This window comes from Cervus canadensis, chromosome 31, assembly GCF_019320065.1.
Source record: "Cervus canadensis isolate Bull #8, Minnesota chromosome 31, ASM1932006v1, whole genome shotgun sequence".
Classification (NCBI taxonomy): Eukaryota; Metazoa; Chordata; class Mammalia; order Artiodactyla; family Cervidae; genus Cervus; species Cervus canadensis.
In genome coordinates, this window is record NC_057416.1 from 35142362 (window position 1) to 35162703 (window position 20342).

General features: G+C 44.9%; 2 protein-coding genes across 4 annotated transcripts in view; one reads left to right on the top strand and one right to left on the bottom strand.

Annotated features, from left to right (window-relative positions):
- The window catches only part of SLC20A2 (solute carrier family 20 member 2), a 109132-nt gene extending 103290 nt beyond the window's left edge, over positions 1-5842 (bottom strand). Inside the window, exons 1-2 of one of the 2 annotated variants that reach the window (XM_043454706.1) lie at positions 1434-3388; positions 186-284 (exon numbers count right to left, since the gene is read on the bottom strand). The gene's annotated coding sequence lies outside the window, so the exon portion shown is untranslated. Of the gene's footprint in view, positions 1-185; positions 285-1433; positions 3389-5708 lie in introns of those variants that run through there. The other variant, XM_043454707.1, reaches the window with a different exon arrangement.
- Positions 5734-19039, top strand: SMIM19 (small integral membrane protein 19). 2 transcript variants are annotated; one of them, XM_043454709.1, is made up of 4 exons: positions 5734-5870; positions 10208-10345; positions 11826-11950; positions 17111-19039. In XM_043454709.1, the coding sequence occupies exons 2-4, from the start codon at positions 10212-10214 to the stop codon at positions 17173-17175; spliced, it is 324 nt and encodes a 107-aa protein (XP_043310644.1). In that variant the 5' UTR covers positions 5734-5870; positions 10208-10211; the 3' UTR covers positions 17176-19039. The 2 variants fall into 2 exon arrangements, with proteins under 2 accessions (XP_043310644.1, XP_043310645.1); XM_043454710.1 differs by lacking the exon at positions 5734-5870 and adding an exon at positions 7129-7598.
- Positions 19040-20342: the final 1303 nt, after the last annotated feature.

A 20342-nucleotide genomic window follows, 5' to 3' on the forward strand; every position in this document is an offset into this window, starting at 1 on the left:
CAAGTGCTAAACCGCATTGGGTTGCTTCTTGAAATTTGCCTTTTCTTCAGTTTTTTTTAAACCATTCTTCCATGAATATTATATCAGATCACTTGGCCCTACGGTCTTTTCACAGGCATCTGACATGATTACTTCTGGGAATGCTGCTGTTCCAAGGCACTGGGACACATCTTGAAGGAACAAACCTGGTTTTCTGTCCCTACTGACGACATGGTGAAAAGAGGACTCTCTAAGCTCAGAGAAGACGTGGAAGCCAAACTGTGCTGTTTCCAAGGTAAGACACCCTAAAAAGAAAAGAAAACAAACAAACAAACAAACAAAAAGTTAAAAATCAACCAGATTTCCAAAAGAAACTCTAATAAAGTAGTGAAAATTCTAAGACTGAATAAGTAACGCATAAAAAACTTTAATCTTTCACTTCAGTTTTTAATATTCTATAGTTTCAAAAAAAAATGTTACAGGGCATCACAGGTTACATAATAAAAAATACTGCAAATAACTTGCTGTTCCTGAAATTAACAAAAAGTATCCATTAAAATTACAAAGAAATTTTGGTGACTGACATTTTGATCTTTACCTTAGCCAGAACAGAAGACAGGCTTTGAGAAAACACTATTTCTCTGTGTTCATATCTGACTTGGAAATGGTATGAACAAGTGTCATTTATATGGAGCCATAAAGTGAGTTACAGAATTGATGCCCTGGAAAATTTCTTCCAGCCATAAAACTCTGAAATTGCACACTATCTGGTGATAAAATCTTGAAGCCAGTGAGCCAGCTGTAGGGAAGCCATTTGACTTTGCCCTGATTCTCCCATCTATAAAATACAGGGCTGGTTCTTCCAACAGGTGGAGATGGGTACCAGGATCACCTGAGGAGGACTTAAATACAGCTGCCCCGCCCCCCCCCCCCCCCGCCCCCGCCAGCTGTGGCTCTAGGGAGCTCTAATCTCTGGATTAAGAGGAGGCATCTGTCACTGTCACTGTATAAGCAGCCCTGGGTCGTTCTGTCTACACTTGTGCTTAAACCACCGCCATACTGGTCAGGGTGCCACTCTACCACCCTCAGAGTCATAAAACTGGGCAGGAGGGACACCATCACCCCAGCTTGACAGGTTTAGGACAAATGAATCACTGTCTCTTTCTCTAAAAATCCCTGTTCAGAGAGGAAGCTGAAACTAAGATTGAGGCTAACGTGCCAGTTGGATAAAAACACTTCCATGTAGATTCTTTTAGCCCCAACTGTAGCCTTGGATAATTAAATAGAAAACAACTGTGGGCAATATTCACAGCCATCAGCTCCTTTGCTGACGGGCCATCCCAGAATATGAGCTGATGTTAAAAGGAGAGCAGCACTGTGTCATTTCTTACTGAAACTACAAGGCTGTCCCCCTGACCCCCCAGCAGAAGTGATGTGTCCCCCAGAACACGTACCTGCAGAGCTGCTAACCAGGCCCGGGCCTGCTCCAGGGCACCTCTTCCTCGGATTCCAGGGCCAATGGTAGTGCTCCCTATCGGCGGGGTCATGTGGGTTCAGCGGACTCTGTTGGCGCCCAACACCCCCAAAATAACACTGTCGTCTCCCAACTAAAGGGACATACAACTGGGCTTTCGAAGAAAACCATTTTCCTTCATCTTGCTGCGTTCTGTTTGCGGGCCCTCATCCAAGTCCATGTGGCTTCTGAGTGACCTTACTCCAGGTCTGTTACCAAACCAACAGTGCTGCTTTACTTTTGTTTTTTAATCCACCAGAGAAATACAGCTTGGTTGGAAGAGGCCTCCAGGCCCCAAAAGTGTGCTCGGTTGTCCAAGACAAGCTGAAGAAGTGAGTCAAGATTTCATGTAAGGACCAGGCAACCGGACAGATGGGCACCGGAAGCCTTCCATGACACTCCCATCCTGGTAAGTTACATTCACTAGGGGGTTAAAAGTGTTTTTAAAAAGAAAGGTAGTAACGAGTTCATTCAGTACTGTTTTATTTCACATGAGTAGACACTGAATTAGTATCCTAAACAGTCACGGCCCTCTGTCCTTGTGAATCACCGTCCTAGAATTCAACAGGAGTAACCAAGCAAGAGCTCTACTGCTCACTCAGCTTTGAAATGCAAAGTCCGGTTTCTCTTCTTGGTGCTTCCAGTCACATCAAAATAGAGTCCCCTCAACCATTTCATTACCAACCTCTTCTGCCTGGAAAATCCGGCATAGCCTCTGTACCTGAGGGTCACTGCCACTGTGAGTGCTACTCTGAAATTGTAAAAGAGTTTGTGCAGCTGAGAAACTAGGGTCAAGTTCTAGCTCTCTCTTCTATCTTTGATAAAGTAAAGCTCCGGGGAGAATCCACCCTGATTCCAGAGCCAGGCTGCCTGCGGTTCGCATCCCGTCTCCCTGGCTTACTGCTCGTATTGTGATCTCAGGTACGTGGCTGAATCTCTCTGTGCCTCAGTTTCTCCATGTAAAAAATGGGACTATAACGGGACAACAGGGTTGTTGTGAGAGTCAAATAAATCTAGATGCAAAAGCACATTCTAGGCACTCCATCAATAGTAGCTATTGTTATTTGCTTTATGTAACTCCAAATTCTCATACTTTTCCACATGTGTACATAATGTTTGCTCAATGTTTACCCACTTGAGGCCTGGGACCACATCTTGAGTTTTTCTGACATTCCCCCATGGCACCTACTAGTCACTCAAGAGGTAAAAATGAACCTACTTGGTATAGATTGTTATACCAGATGAACAAGGAAGTTCTCACACACAGACCTGTACAAACATGTATTCCCTACCCTCAGACAGCCTGTATTTTGGGTGGGGAAACAAAACACAGGGAAACACTCCTACAACAATATAAAGCCATAAAAGATTGAATGCCAAGGGTTCCTTGTGAGCTGGGGCCGTGGAGAGGGCGAGCCTGCAGTGGCCCGCCCTGCCCCTGGAGGCAAGTGGAACTTCCACAAGAGGCGGGCACAGAGAGCGGATTCTGGCATACCTGTTCATCCCACAAACATTCACTGGTCACCTTCCGCAGGCCGAGATACGGCCATGAGGGACCTAGAAAAGGCCCCAGCACCGCAGGACCTAAAAGGGCACTCACTCCACGTGACAGCTGAGTTCTGAAGTAAGGAGGAAGGGGTGTTCTTCTCTCGGATGAAACACAACACCGCTTCAGCACCTCACAGACAGGAGCCAAGGCTGGCATTACGGTTGCTCCGGCTTCCAACAATGGCAAACCCACAGAAGTTAACAACTTTTCCTGTTCTGTACTCTCAATATGCTCCACTGTTTATGAAGCACGTTAAAGAGACATTCTCTATTATTTCTGAACACAAATAACATATAAGAGGTTTACAGACACACACAGTCAGTATTGTTGGAAAGGTTTTCAGAGGCCGTGGTGCCCACAGACATCAAACATCTCCCAGGGAAGTGCCTGAAGATGCATGTGGTGGCAGGAATCAGTTAGTCACCATGGGCGGAAGGATTAACACTTGCATCTTTGTCTTCTACATCCTTCCACTGATGACAAACCTCCACTCATCTCCTCCCGGAAGAGAATGCCTTTGGGTAAAGGAACCTCTTATACATATCGACTGGCAAAAGCGTTCTCAAATCCCTTACTGATGGCGGACCACTATACAAAGATGGGTTAAGTCCAACACGCTCTCATCACAAATAAGACACGTTTCTGAGCACTTCCCTCCTCCTCTGCAGGCCTTTCAACCGCTTCGACTCTCATAGGATGCACACTGCTGGATCCCACCATCGCCCCTGGAAACAGAATAATCTTCTTTTTTTTTTTTTTGGTTGCCCTGCACAACTTGCCTGCCCAGTGATGGAAACCACGCCCCCTGCACTGGAAGTACAGTCTTAACCACTAGACTGCCAGGGAAGACCCAGAATAAACTTAAGGATGTCCAAACTACTCAATTAAATCCAGTCAAAAATTCCTTAATGCACAAAGTACTGGATTCAAATATGTTTAAGACATTCAAAGGCAAACTAAAAAATGAGGTTAGAACCCCTACAACATAGATTACATAACATTCCTAACCTTCATGTACCCATGAATGTTAGACTCATCAACAAAGTAACAGTCAACCCACTGCTTTTTATTCCCTTGGTCTGGTACTGGAAAATCACCCTTCCTGTATGTCATTTGTTAACCTCTTAATTAGGAATGTCACTAAGAGACTAAACAGGGTAAGAAGAGACCTTTCACCAGGAGCAATTAAGGCTTTCCCAACATTTACTTTTTCTGAACGTCCAAGCACAGCCTCTTGATTGAGTGACAATGACATGTAATGGGAACTTTGATAAAAAAAAAAAAAGAGACACAGGGCTTTGGAAACTACTGAATACTCCAATAAAGGGACTAACTGCAATTCCATGCAATTGAAAAGCCACCTTCCAACTTGAAAAACACATTTACTCTGAGTCATTTTATATTGCCAACACCCTTGTTTTACGAAAAACAGAAACAGAAGCAATTAATGTACATATTCACCATTTGGACACATTCAAATCAAACTCGTGTACTCAAGTACTTCAGAGTAACCTCTGTTTATGCAAAAAGTTATCCCAAAGATTAAATGAGGTAAAGCGTGTAGATGATTTGAAACAAGTCTGGCAAACAACCACTACTCAACTTTGCCCAGTATTACTGTTTCTAATTTTCCAACTTTGTAATCATACTAAGCAGTTGTAAAGCATGATTATGTATACATAATGTATATAAGCTAATACGTGTTACTACCAGAAATAATGTTTTTATGTTATGCACCAAGCAATGCTACTCATCTAGACAGAGGTGTTTAATTTGAACAGAATAATCCAAAGAGCAGCAGAGAAAACTTGCTACGGGGCAGAATGTTAAATGTTAGCTCTAATCTCTGCTTATCAACTAAGGACACAGCCCCTACGTCGTCTAGTGCGAATTATAATCAGCAGTCAGCTGATTCTACAGAACTCGTTCAAAAGGAACAGTTAAGACCTCAACCTCGTGGATAAGGGGCCATTTACTTGCGAGGCTGCGCCAACCACTGAAATCTGATTACTTCAATACTGACGCTGAAATCCTACATAAATTCATTACATGTCTCTTGCCGGAATTTTTTTTTTTTTGCAAGTCCTTACACACACACACAAAATTATACCCCAAAGCCACTTAAACTGACAAGACGACATCATCCTGAACGCATCCGGCTTTTAAAACATTTCAGTCGCTTCGGCCACGCATCATTTACGATGACAGGGAATCGCTGACGATGTCAGGGACAGCGCAAAAGCCAGCTTGGAGAGCACGTGCCTTCCTAAGTCAATACGAAAAGTAACCCTACGCCCACATCACGAACGGGGGGGGGGGGGGAATCTTCGCGTTTCCAAGCTGAATCTCTACCCGGGGCGGGGGCGGCCAAGGCACACGCCCTCCTCGCATGCCGGGCCGGCGCCGCGGCGCCCGGGAGACCCCCGTCCCTTCGCCCGCGCGATCGGGCGCGTCGCGGCCGGACGCAGGTGGACTCCAGGCCGGGGCGGCCGGACGCGGGCCACCGAGCCCCGGGGGCCGCGGGGAGGGGCCGGCGCCGCGGGGTCGGGGAGGGGAGCCGGGCCGCACTCACGCGCCCGCGGGCGGTCCCGGGGCGGTCGCCGCGTCTCCCCGGGTCGCGCCCTGGCAGGGGAGCGGGGCGGGGCGGGGTGGGTGAGGGGGAAAGACCTGGCTCCTCGTTCCCTCCGGAAGCCGCCGGGCAGGCAGGAAGTGACGAAGCAGACGCCGTCCGGTACGCGCGGGAACCGGGTCCGCGCGTCCGGCCGCCGGCGCGGCGCACAGAGCCCCCGCGGAGCAGCCCGGCCGCGCGCCGCCGGCGGAGCGAGCCGCGTGAGTGGCCCCGCGCCCCGCGCCCCGCGCGGCCCCGCCCCGCCGCGCGCCCCGCCCCGCCCCGCCCCACCCCGCCGCGCCGCCCCCAGGCCCGCTGCCCGCGCCCCGGCCGGAGCGAGCCGCCGGCTCCGCGCCCCAGAGACGCGGGTGGGGAGGCCGGGGCTGGCGGGGTGGGGCCGCGCGCTGCCCGCCCCGGGACGGGGCTTCACCGCCCGCCCGCCCACTCTTGCTTTCCGGGAAGAGCGCGCCTCACGCGTCTGGGTTGGGTCGGGAGCGCGCAAGTGCGTGACTCGCCCGCTTGGGGGTGGCTCCGGGCGAGTTGTGTAACCCTCACCCTCACCGCCGCCGTCACCCCCGGGGCTCCTGCCAAGTGGGAGCTCGAGTGCGCCCAGCACGCGGATGGTGAGGAGTCACCGAGTCTGTGGGCTGCCCGGCACGGGCGCCCTCAGATGCCCATGCGATGCTTCAGCGGCTCGCCGGTCGGAGGCCTGTGACTTTGTCCCTTTCCGCTCCCGGAGCCCCAAACCTTGAGCGCTTCGGAGGATGGAGAGAAAAAATCCAGTCAATGGTGGCGGTGGATTGTGTTGTGTGAGGAACTCGTGAAACTGTTGAAGTGATTCTCATCTGGATTCGTTTCAAAATAACAAAGCTCTTAAGTGAGAGGCGAAATTGGTAACATTTAAGACGTGATGACAAGGGATCTTCAAAATTGAAGATCCCCTGGAGGAGGGCATGGCAACCCACTCCAGTCTTCTTGTCTGGAGAAATCCACGGACAGAGGAGCCTGGTGGGCTACAGTCCATGGGGTCGCAAGGGGCAGACACGACTTAGCGACCAAACCACCACCACCAGAGGTGGTATCAGGAAGCCCAAACAGGAAAAAAAAAAAAAAAAGTATATATATATATATGTATGTATACATATATATATTTAGTTTATGATAGTCACTTGATCCCAAGAAGAGTTTTAGTTCTCTACGTAAAAGTTTGTCAAACTGAGATCTGTCCCTACTTCTTGTTTTGCCAACTTTATCTCTGGATACTTATGTTGGGCACTTATTTTCTGGTTACTTATTTCAGCGACTCCTTGCTGAAATAGTTCAAGCATTAATTTACAGGAAGAATATGTGGGAAAGTTTCTGTTTTCTCAGAAAAGCCCTGCATGACAATCCAAGCGCACGGGTGAGCTTGCTGAAATATCCATTAACTTGCCAGGAAGGAACCATTGTAATACCCCCGGGCATTTTATCCTCAAGAGGGAGGTTGTGTGTATACACTTGGTTAACCTGTGGTGAGCTGGGAGGGGGCTGGTCATAGTTCAGGCCACATGGGGGCCATCGTCTGTCCGGTGACTTTGGACAGGCTTACAGAATCATGTCATTCATTGGTTGTGAGGGAGGAATGGGCAGGACAGGCCTACCCCTGGTGCAAATCTTTCACAACTACACTACTAAAAATAACTCGTGCGTGTCCCCAGAACAGTAGTGTTACTGCATACTGTCATTGCATACCAATCAAGTTGTATAACTCTTGGTAAAATTTCACCATTTGTGGTCAGCAGTATTTTAGAATCCCTCTCCAAATATAAGGAGAGACTGGCATATTTGTAGCAGGAGGAAGACAGCTCTGTAGGAACTCACCATTTATTGAGGGGTGCAAGAACAGAATTTTGTGAAACGCTGAAGCAAGAAATTAACCTGGCTCAGAACAGTCAGGTGTTAGAACACAGGTAGGAGACCCTTTCACAGTTGTGTCAGATAAAGGGCACCTACAAAATGTCTCAGTAGCCATAGATATCTATGTTCCTCGTTCCTTCTCTCATTTCTTATTAACTCCCAATCCTGAAACCTACCCCACTCAGGGACGGCATGGTAATGCCAAGCCTTCCACAGCATCTCAAATCAGACATCTAAAGTCATCTCTCTCTTTTTAAAATAATTTTATTTATTTTTGGCTGTACTGGGTCTTCATTGTTGTGCAGTCTCTTTAGTTGTGGCGATCGGGGGCGGGGGGCCGGGGCACTCTAGTTGCAGTGCACCGGCCTCTCACTGGGGGGGGGGGGCTTCTCTGGAGCGCAAGGGCCTCAGTAACTGCAGCAAATGGGCTCAGCAGTTGTGGTTACTGGGCTCTAAAGCACCGGCTCAAGGGTTTAGTTTCTCCGAGGTATGTGGGATCCTCCTGGACCAGGAATCAAACCCACGTCTCCTGCTTTGGCCGGCAGATTCTTTACCATTGCCACCAGGGAAGCCCTAAAGTCGTCTCTTAACAGCTGAAACAGTCATTGTTATTTTACATTTTGGCACCAACGAAAATCTAGAAAAAAATTCTAGATTCCTTACCCATAAAGACAGTTGTAGTCTCTGATCTTCCAAAAGTTTCCCCTTTTAAGGTAGGTTGATTACTTAACCATGAATGATGTTACATTCAGAGAAACTCTGGAGTTCAGTTTTAAGGCATAAGAATCGAAACTGAATAACGTCAAATCCCTCTGCACCTCCCACTCTCTTTTAAAAAAAAAAATCCATCGCCAGTCTTTAGTAGCTAGCAACTGTGTATGTTTAATGATTTAGTGGTCTTTAGATCTTGCAGCTGTTAAATTTTATCATTTAAATTGTTTTTATTCATCGCTGACTAATTTTCCTAAGACCAATCTTTATTTTCATCAGACACACATAGATGTTTCAGAGACTTTACTCTTGCCCTCAGTGTCTAGGATTTAAGTTAAATGGCCATTCAGTGATACTCACTTTATTATAAATGAATCCAGTCTGTCCCCAAACCTCTGCTAGAGATTGCAGGTGTAAGAAAGGGGCCAATAAGCCACCTGACCTGGGAGCAGACCCTGGGGAAATTTCGTTTTAGGCAGAGACAAACTAAGAAAACAGACTGCCCTTAATGTGCACTTATTAACTGAGACAAATCTACATTAAAAAACATTTTGGAGGCTCATAGGACAGATATTTCAGTGGAGGAATTTATGCAATGCTTTCACTATTTTAGGATGTCTAGAAAAAATTGTAAAATGATTTCTTAGACATTCCACATACCCATTTTCTTGGTATTAGAAAATGACTATCATTAGAAACTACAGTAAGTTATCACCTGTCATTTGTTCAGTTATTCTCCTGATAGAGTGTCTAAAACAACACTTCTGAATTTCTTCCACATATTAAATCATTTATACTGACTTAGTTGAGATTTAACACAAGGGAAGAACTTTCTCTTTAAGGAACAATTCAGTGAACTTTCCAACGGCAATTGAGAAACTAGAACTCTTTCCCTCGCTACTTGATACACTTGCTGTTATCACTCTTATTTTCTGTGGGAATGTCCAAAGAATGCACTTCCTTGAATAGAAGTCACAGCTGTGTAAATAGCAAAAAGTGACTTTTTATAGCTTCTTTCAACCACACTTGGCCAGGAGGCCCAGGCTGCACAGATAAAGCTGCAGACACGTTCGTTTTCCAGGTGCGTCAGGGGCCTGCAGAAGAGCGTGCTCCCGGCCAGCGCATCTCCTCAAAGCCAATGTCAGCAGTCCGACACTGTGCTGTTCTCTTAGCATCCAGGCCAGTTGTGTGGGCCTGTGTCTTAGTATTCAGGTGCATCTGCCTGGGCAACAGTTACGGGTTGGAAAATGTACAGTGATATTTCAACCCGTATCCTTTTAGAAATATTTTTTTTTAATCTCCAAGTTTGAACTTTTATGTAGGAGCTGTGATGTTTCAAAGTCAGAAATAAGGGGAAATGCGTTCCGTGCCTTAGTGATCTAGATCAGGGTTGGTCAACTTTTTCTTGCCTTTTTTTAACTTAATTTTTTATTTTATTAATTAATATCCTGGGGTATGAGTGGTGGTTTACAATATTGTGTCAGTGTCAAATATACAGCACAAGTGACTCAATCATACCTGTACATGTAGCCATTGTTTTTCAGATTGTTTTCCAGTATAGTTTATTACAGTGTTGATTAGCGTTCCCAGTGCTACACAGTAGATCTTTGTTGATTATTTACTATGTAGTGGTGCACATGTCTCAATCCCAAACTCCTAATTTATCCCTCCCCACCCCCCTTCCCCTTCCCCCTTTGATAACTATAAATTTGTTTTCTAAGTCTGTGAGTCTGTTTTCTGTTTTGTAAGATTGTAAATATTTGAGGCTCTGAGGGCTGTGAGGTGAAAACGCAAGATACTGGTAGTACTCTCAACCATTTAGAATGTCTCCGTTGGAAATGTAACACCATTTTTGGCTCCTGGGCCACACAGAGGCAAGCAGGCCCAGGCCCTCTGTTTGCCCGCCTTTGTCCCGCCTTCACCATCACCCGCCCTCTTTACTGTCTTCCAGGCCCATGCCTGGGGGCTACGGAGTGATGGGGGACGATGGGGCCATGGACTACAGCGTCCACGAGGCCTGGAATGAAGCTACCAACGTGTACCTGGTGGTGATCCTTGTCAGCTTCGGGCTCTTCATGTATGCCAAGAGGTAACGGCTTGAGGTTCTCTGGGTTGATGATAAGATCCTGAGCATTTACAAGTTTTGCAGGTTGGTTTGATCTAAATTCAATGCACAGAAACGATTTCACCAGCATTTTGGTTCCTACTATGAAAGCTCTCTCTCCTCGGCCCTGCCCTCAAGTACCAGACCCCAGGTCTTGGCTCGGAAAACCCAGCTGCTCCAAAAGACGGGCTGTGAGTGCAGCTCTGGGCTCCCAGGCCAGCTGCTCTGTACTCCCATTCTATCACTTCTGATATAGCTCAGAGTTATCACTCAGCCAGTTCACTATCGCCCTCAGACGAGCACATATTTTTGGCCCATGTCCCTGAAACACTCACTCCTACATGTTCAGCTCTTCTGTTGCACGTTTCAAGCCTTCCCTTCTGTTCCTTACACATGACTGTGTCCCAGAACTTAGTGAATGATGTTGTATGGTCTGATTTCTTGTCTGTCCATCCTGCAAACACTCAGTCCCCCGAAAACAGGGACTTTTATTTAACCTTTGTGTCCCTGAAGTGGCGCATTAGTGTAAATCCTCCACAAATACTTCCTGCTGTCATTCCAGACACTGTCGCACAGTTTAACTGTCCTTTTCCACACTCCCTGGCTCCTTTAAGTACAGTGGACAAAACGGGAGGGAGGTGTTGGTTTGAAGAGGAAGAACAGCAGTAGTTGGATTGAGTTGCTTCTGCTCATAGCCACATGCTTTGTGACGTCATGTACCAAGGTCAGAGGCATCAGACAGTTCAGGGTAGTTAGTCATCCAGGAGTAACTGCTGCCTGGCCTGGGAAATAGTTCAGATTCACACTGCCCGTGGGACACGCAGGCTCGCCCTTCACAGCCCGGTGAACCCTGAGCCGCTGGCCTCCTGGACTCCAGGCTGGGGGCGGGGAGAGACAGGCCCCCAGGGGTCGCCCCAGGGCTGCTGGCAGGTGACAGTGGTCCCCTAAAAAGAGCTGCCACCTCCTCCCCACCCCACCGTTTTAAAAGCACAGACAGGCTGCTGTTCACTTTAACTAGATGACCCCACTAAGGCCATGCTACTCTATTTAAGAGTATTTATTCATTGTTTCCCAGAATTCAGGTCTGCTCACCTTCTGTTTACTCACTACCCCCAGTAAATGAGCTTTATTTGTGTGACATGACGGAGGAAAAAAATCATACTTTTTTTTGTCTGTGCATTCTTGTAAACAATAGGGCATTTTTTATGGAGGTGAGGGGAGACATGTTGTATGAAGTCGGTGTATTTAGTCACTACTTTTCCTTTCTTGTAACTCTGTGACTATACATGTACAACTTCTTACTTTAGTGAAAGAGAGAATACTTGAGCCAAGGGACAAAACCGAAGATGGACTCATGGCCACCTATGTCCTTTTAATGCAGCTTTTGGTTACTGCGATCGTGAGAGTGTTACAGTCCTATAGCTGTGAATACAAATCTCTCTTCCACGTTGTTTTTGTGTTTTAGAAATAAAAGGAAAATTATGAGGATATTCAGCTTGCCACCTCCAGCAGAAACTCTGTCAGAGCCCAACTTTTATGACACAATAAGCAAAATTCGTTTAAGACAGCAACTAGAAATGTACTCCATTTGTAAGTATACCCTGTGCCTAATCACATACATGTTGTTCAGTCGCTCAGTCATGTCTGACTCTCTGCAACTCCATGGAGTGTAGCCCACCAGGCTCCTCTGTCCATGAGGTTTCCTGGACAAGAATACTGCAGTGGGTTGCCATTTCTTCTCCAAGGGAGTCTTTCCAACCTAGGGATCGAACCTTCGTCTCCTGCTTGGCAGGCAGATTGTTTTTCACTGCACCACCTAGGAAGCCTTATTACATACATAAGCATGTTTAATACATACATTTTTTATTTGAGTCTAGTTTTCAAAGGTTATCAGAAAGAAATGATAGTGGCACAAGGAACTATATTCAATATCCTGTAACAAACCTTAGTGGGAAAGAATATGTATATATATATATGTATATGTGAATCACTTCGCTGTACTCCAGGAACTAGCACAACATTTTAAATCAACCATACTTCAGTGAAAAAAAAAATTTTTTTTTTAAATAGCTGATAATAGAAGCATAGTACCCAGTTTGCATGAAGTGAGTGATTCAGGACCCTTCTCCCACGTGGAGCCCTCCCCCTGAAAGGAGCCCTAGCAAGCTGTTCATGTGATCACATTTTTGAAACTTCAGCAAAAGTTAGATGTTTTGCTAGCCGATGAGACTGCTGTCTGGTCCTCCTCTGACTTGCCTCATGTGCAGCGGCGTTGAGGTGGCCACGAGCACTTTGAGGATCCAGCTAAGGGGAGGTTTTGAGTTGAAGCTGCTTTTAGTTTGGGTTTGAATTTTGTGTTCACAGAGTTTGCAGTCACTTCAGTTTCAATTAAATGACGGCGTACCGCAGCCACATTATGGGTGTATAGGAGCAGCTTCCAGGCCGGAGGTTATTAACGTGTCCTGTGACACCGAACACTGGGTGTGTAGGTGGTGGAGAAGAAGCAAAGGTTAAAGGGCACAGAGCCAGGGTGAATTGTACATCCAAGCCACAACCTCTGATGCCACCATTGAAAAAACGAGGTGCGGCTTCCATGGTGTGTCATTAAATGAGGAAGGGCAGGATGCAGTTGTATATGTGCTGGGGTGCCACTCCTTTAACACTGAATGACCGCAACATGTATGTGCAGTAAAAATGTTCTATATCATTTTTCTTATCGACGTGTAGTTGAGTTACGATGTTGTGTTATACCTGTGTTTACACGTATATAGCCCAGTGATTCAGCTATACGTTTATATATATATATATATATGTGTGTGTGTGTGTGTGTGTGTGTATATATATATTCTTTTTCAGACTTTTTCCCCTATAGAGCACCACAAAATATTGAGTATAGTTCCTCGTGCTATTTAGTAAGTCCTTGTTGGTCATCTTTTATGTTTAGTCATGTGCATATGTTAATCTTAACCTCCCAATTCATCCCTCCACCAGTCCTTTATGTCTGTGGGTCTATTTCTGTTTTGTAAAAAAAGTTCATTTATATCTTTTTTGTTTTTTTAAGATGTCACATATAAGCAATATCGATGATATTTCTTTCTGTGACTTCACTTACAGGGACGTTTAGATTGCTTCTGTTGTCTTGGCTATTATAAATAGTGAACTTGGCCTGGCTGTTATTAATCATGCACCTATGAACATAAGGGTACATGTACCTTTTCATCTCTCTGGTTTTCTCTGGATATATGTCCAGGAGTGGGGTTGCGGGATTGGATATCTTTAGTTTTTTGAGGAGCGTCCATCCTGTTCTCCACAAAGGTTGTACCAGTTTACATCCCCACCAAGAGTGTAGGAGGGTTCTGTTTTCTCCACATTATTACTTACAGGCTTTGATGCTGGCCATTCTGATCAGTGTGAGGTGGTACCTCCTTGTAGTTTGGATTTGCCTTTCTTTAATAATTAGTGACATTGAGCATCCTTTCATGTGCTTGTTGGCCACATGTTATGTCTTCTCTGGAGAAATGTCTGTTTAAGTCTTCTGCCCATTTTTTGATAGGATTGTTTGTAAAAATGCTCTGTATAATTATGCAAGCCTGGAGGAAAGTTTGGAAAGATACATGTGAGATTATTAGCATTCGTTACCTTGATGGGGATGCTGTGGAACTCAAGGAGAAAAGACAGTATTTTTAAAAGAAAGATGTCTACAGTAAAATCTTAAATGTGAATGTGTGCGTGCTCATGGGCATAAAAAGAAGCAAGAAAGAATGATCAGCAAGATATTACTATTATATCTCTCAGGAGACTGGAATTTCAGGTGAAAAGTAGGAAAATACACACACACACATATATATATGTAATTTTTATAACACAAGTAGAACTTCCAAAAATTCTTCAGCATAAATTTCACACTGAGAACTGTAGACAGCAGTTCCTCTGTGGAAAGGGGCTGCAGGGCTGATCAGGTGGGAGGAAGATACACTTTCAGTGTTTCCTCTTGGGGTCCCTTTTGCATCTTGTATCATATTTGTGTGTTACTAGTTCAGAATAAGAAGTAAAACTGAATTTCACAGAGCAGCGTTATTCATAGCAGCCAGAAGATGGAAACACCCCAAGTGTCCTTGACTCCTGGGTAGGTCCACGGCCTGTGGTCTGTACATGCACAGGGTGTCATCCAGCCTTTAAAGGGAAGGGAATTCTGACGGGTGCTACAGCAGGCATGAACCTCGAAGACATGATGCTTCATAATTACTCTTATCAGGAAGCGAAGGAAGCCAGTCACAAAATAAATCGTATGCGATTTCACTTCTGTGAAGCAAATTCCCAGGGACGGAGCGTGGAGTCCTCACCAGGGGCTGGAGGAGCAGGGAGCGGGGAATTCCTCTGTGCGGAGAGGAGAGGGCAGCGTGGGGCGGCGGGCAGATGGGTGCGGCTGGTGGCAGCGCAGCAGGGTGAAAGGAGCTTCTGCCCCTGAGCCACCGAAAAAGGGTGCAAATGGCAAATTGTAACGTTTTTGTATTTTACCTCAAAAATAAAAAATCCCCAAGAAAACCTAAGTATTAAAAACAAAAACACAGAGAGCGAGAAGCCCTGTATGGAAAATTAAAGCATTAGGCTTTCCTTGATGCCTACTCAAAACAGAGGTTAGTGGGAGTGCCCTGGTGGCCTAGCAGTTAGGATTCAGTGCTTTCACTACGGAAGCCAGAGTTCGGTCCCTGGTGGGGGAATCTAAGATCCTGCAATGCCGCGCAGCGCAGCCAAAATACAAAAACAAACAAGAAACCCCCAGAAGTTAGCTTGCATCCCCTCCCCAAAATATTTACTAGCATAGCATATACAATTTTAAACCCAGTGTACCGTTCTTTTTCTTCTATAATGAGAATGGCATAAAAATGAAATTTGTCCAAATGCCTGTATTTGTAAGGTGTGTTAGTTTTCTGCTGCTGCTCTATTACCACAAATTCAGTGGCTGATACAGCACAAATCTTACAATTATAGGTTAAAAGTCCCACAGCAGTTTCACTAGGCTAAAATCATGGTGTCAGCAGAGTTCTGTTTCTTTCTGGAGGCTGTGAATGAGAGTGTGTTTCTTTGCCTTTTCTAGCTTCTAGAAGCTACCGTATTGCTTGGTTTGTGGCCTCATTCACCCGTCTTCAAAGCCAGTGGCATCGCGTCTTTCTGATCATTCTTGCATTTTTATAAGCTCCCTCTGTCTCTGAACTCAGCCAGTAGAGGTTCTCTGATTTTCAGGGCCCCTGGGATCAGGTTGGGCCAAATAATCCAGGTGATTATGTAATCCCCCCATCTCAACGTCCTTCATCAAATCTTTAAAGTCCCTTCTGCCCTAGAAGGTAACATATTCACTGATTATGGAGATTAGGATGTGGACATCTTTGGAAGCTGTTGTTCTTGTAAATAGTGAGTGTTTGCACATTTAATGAGTCCCCTCACATCGCATCGTTCTTAGTGTTGATGACATATCTAATCCTGATTTAGTCTCTAGGTTCAAGAAAGAAGCAAACAAAATTCTCTTCCTTAAAGAGTGAAAGTGAAAGCTGCTCAGTCGTGTCTGACTCTTTGTGATCACATGGACTATACAGTCCGTGGAATTCTCCAGGCCAGAATACTGGAGTGGGTAGCTATTCCCTTCCCCAGGGGATCTTCCCAACCCAGGGATTGAACCCAGATCTTCTGCATTGCAGGCAGATTCTTTACCAACTGAGCCACCAGGGAAGCCCAAGAATACTGGAGTGGGTAGCCTATCCCTTCTCCAGGGGATCTTCCCGACCCAGGAATCGAACCAGGGTCTCCTGCATTGCAGGCAGATTCCTTAAAAAAGGACCCCCCCCCCAAATTGTATAAGCTTTAGGCCACAAAAGTCTGGATCCACCCTGAGTATATAAACAAATAGTATTTCTTCCTTGGCTGGTAAAAACTTAATGAAGAGACTAAAAAGCTTCAAAAGCTAAACCATTCACAGGACTTTGGCTAAGTTAAGAAGGTTAAGATCTTCAATAATTATCTCTCAGAAAAACAAAAACAGTACAGAATTGCAAGTCTGTTTTTTCTTCTTGTTTATATTAATGACAATGTTCAGTAAATGTCTTAGGCTTGTCATTTAATATATAGTCAAATTCTTTATGATGTGGGCAAAAGCATTATTTCATTTATCTTGAGGTGGAGATGGAGGATAAGAAAGAAGGACACTACAAAATGTTACTTTGAGTTTAGTAGCTTAATTAGTGTTTACCCTATATTTTGGGCTTCCCAGATGGTGCTAGTGGTAAAGAACCAGCCTGCCAATGCAGGAGACGTGGGAGACGCAGGTTTCACCCCTGGATCAGGAAGATCCCCTGGAGGAGGGCATGGCAACCCACTCTAGTATTCTTGCCTGGAGAATCCCATGGACAGGGGAGCCTGGGGGGCTACAGTCCTGGGGGGTCACAAAGAGTCAGACATGACTGAAATGGCTGAGCATGCACACACTCTGTATTTTGATGTTCTGAATAAGCCAATGTACAAAACAACAATAATAATAAACATTTGAAAATGGATATCAGCACTGATGAGAAATTAGAGGATCACAAAGTATCATAAATTTCCTCTAGTGAAAAAAAATTGTTTAATTCTAAGCTGGTTCTTTACTGAGAATCATGACTTGGCTGTAATTTAATGATGTGAGCTCATAATGATTTTGCGACTTTATTAATTGTATCTCCTTTTTTCTTGTTTTTTGTTTTGTTTGTTTCCTAATAGCCAGGAAGTATGACTATCAGCAGCCACAGAGCCAAGCTGACAGCGTGCAGCTCTCGCTGGAATGAAATCTCAGAAAATCAGCGGCATAAATGCTTGTTGTCCAAGAGTGCAGTCTTCTCCCGCTACTGAATCATGGCCAGCATTTTCGGGTGTTTTTTTTTTAACTTCTGTCTCCATAAAATCATTTTGTTTGTGACTTTCCCCCCAATTTTCTGGTGTGTTTGGTTTCGCTTTTTAAAATTTCATCTCCAAATCATTTGTTCCACAAATTGAAAATGCCTTCAAGGGCCTGAACACAGAGAGTCAGGGAAGGTAGACGGTCACCAGAGATGGCGATCTTACCTTGTGAAGACCTGCAAGTCCTTCAGGATGCAATCAGGAGCAAAAGCACAAGAGTCTGGAGGCCACTTTTGAACTTTTTCGCAAAATTAAAAAATAAAAATCAAATCATTGAAAGAACTTCCTCTTCAATTGTGCCATGGGATAAATGTCATAATGGATAAGGGACTAACTAACGTGTATTCTTGTGGCTGTTGTTACCTGAGATTGAATTAGCCATCTTTGCTTCTTCGGGAGTCACACAGGAAGCTGTCTTTTCTGCACCGTGAAATCCTGACGCACACCCCCCTGCTAGCTGTGGAAATTTCCTGGGGCTGAAGTTCATTCCCCTTCATGGTGTTCCCACAAGTTCCTTCCCCCAGAAGAGTCTTTTTCCAGCCATGCCAGGGCCGTGCTGCTGAAGACATGGGCACCTCTAACTGGTGCTAGCTACTTGCTTTGGGATCTTATGACTATAAATGTTTAACTGTCTAGCTTCTTGGGCTTTTTTTTTTTTTTTTTAACCGTAATAAGCTTCCCTATAGACTTCATATCTTGTACCATTTTTGTGTGGAAAACTTCATGCTGAAAACACTGAAATGTTTTTGCCCAGGTTTTCATATTTATTTAAATAAAAACTGATTGGAGACAATAGCAGGTACATTTAACTGTCCATGTAACTGTTCAAGAATTTGTTTTCAGGACTTCCGGGGTGGTCCAGTGGCTTAGATTCCATGTGGCCAATGCAGGGAGCCCGGGATTCAATCCCCCGTCAGGCAACTGGATCCCACATGCCACAGCTAAAGATCTCAAATGCTGCAACTGAGACCCAGAGCAGCCAAATAAATATTAAAAAAGAGAAAGAATTTGTTTTTGAATCAAAATGCAATTTTAAAAGAGTTAATATTTTAAATGTTATTGCCTTTTCCTTTACAATTATGAAGTAAAGAATATAAATTTTATTTTGTTGGGGTTTTTTTTAAGTTTTTTTTTTTAAGTTATTGCATTATTTTGGTTTTTTTTTTTTTTTAAGGTGAACCATTTTAAAAGTCTTTATTGGATTTGTTATAATACTGTTTCTGTTTTTTCTGTTTTGGTTTTTTGGCCAGGAGACATGTGAGCTCTTAGCTCCCTAAACAGGGATCAAACCTGCACCCCTTGGATTGGAAGACAAAATCTTAACTACTGCACCACCAGGGAAGTCCCAAGAATATAAATTTTAAATGAAAAAGTTTAGGCCAAATGAAATCATTTCAGGGAAATTGCACTTGCTTTAAAATGTATGTCATTCAAAAATGTATATATTTTACAAGGTGGATTGTTGACCAAATGGAATAATTCTTTCTTAACCCACAGATGACTTTGAATTCCCCACCTGTACCCAGAATGAATACATTGACTGAAGGATTGTAAACAGTGGTAATTATGGCCTGGGGTGAGCAGAGCAGGACGAGAACAGTCTCTTAAACTTTGCTCTTACGTAATCAGGAGTGGGAGTGGTTCACATGCTGTCACTGATGTGAGGCACAAACCTGGATCAATTATGAAAACTGGCTATCTCAGCTGATTTGAATAAACTGTGTACCTAAATAAATATAAATCACAACAAAATTGATGGTGATGGTTTTTTATTTGTATCCACTAGCCATGAAATCAAAAGACGTTTGCTTCTTGGAGGAAAAGCTATGATCAATCTAGACAGCATATTAAAAAGCAGAGAGATTACTTTGCTGACAAAGGTACATCTATTCAAGGCTATGGTTTTTCCAGTGGTCATGTATGGGTGTCAGAGTTGAACCATAAAGAAAGCTGAGCACCGAAGAACTGGTGCTTTTGAACTGTGGTGTTGGAGAGGACTCCTGAGAGTCCCTTGCACTGCAAGGAGATCAAACTAGTCCATCCTAAAGGAGATCGGTCCTGAATATTCATTAGAAGGACTGATGCTCAAGCTGAAGCTCCAATACTCTGGCCACCTGATGTGAAGAACCGACTCATTAGAAAAAACCCTGATGGTGGGAAAGACCGAGAGCAGACGGGGACGACAGAGGATGAGATGGTGATGGCATCACCAACTCGATGGACATGAGTTTGAGGAAGCTGCAGGAGTTGGTGATAGACAGAGAAGCCTGGCGTGCTGCGGTCCATGGGGTCGCAAAGGACACGACTGAGCGACTGAGCTGTGCTGTAGACAGATCAGGTGGCTTTTTATCTGCACCCACTAGACGGTGAACACTGGGCTCTGGCGAGTGAGAGAGCAAGATTCCTCCTCGTTTTTCTCTAAAGCCTGATGATGGGAGTCACACCCCCTACCAGCAGGGTCCACATCGAGGCTGCTTTGAAGTTTCTTCTCTGCTTCCACAGCTGAGTGGGGGAAAGGGGGAAGCCCTGCAGGCACACTTCAAAGCCACACCAGCTGACTGTCCTGCTTCTGCACCCCCTCGCCCCCGGGAATCCATCAAGGGTCCACGACGGAGCTGTTTTCTTTGGAAGAAAAGTGACATGACTAATAAACGGGTCACTAACACTTCACTGCGTGAAAGATGCGAGGTTAGCGCGATGGGGCAGCTCCCCTGGCTGCACAGCTGGGCCAGCCTGCTGCTCCATGGGCACAAATGTTTGCTCTCAGCCTTACACCATTTCCGGTAGAGTTCTTGAGGATTCACCAGAAAGGAAGATGCAGAGTTTATGGTAAGATGGCTGTAATGTTGGAAATATATTTCAAGTATTCAGTAAAAGTAAGATAGAAAATAGTAATGAAAGTAACTTCAGCTATTAAAAGTAAGTGTATCTTAGTTAGACACTACTATATATAACGTACGTATGTATATATGTATTCCAATACTCTTGCCTGGAAAATCCCATGGATGGAGGAGCCTGGTGGGCTGCAGTCCATGGGGTCTCGAAGAGTCATACA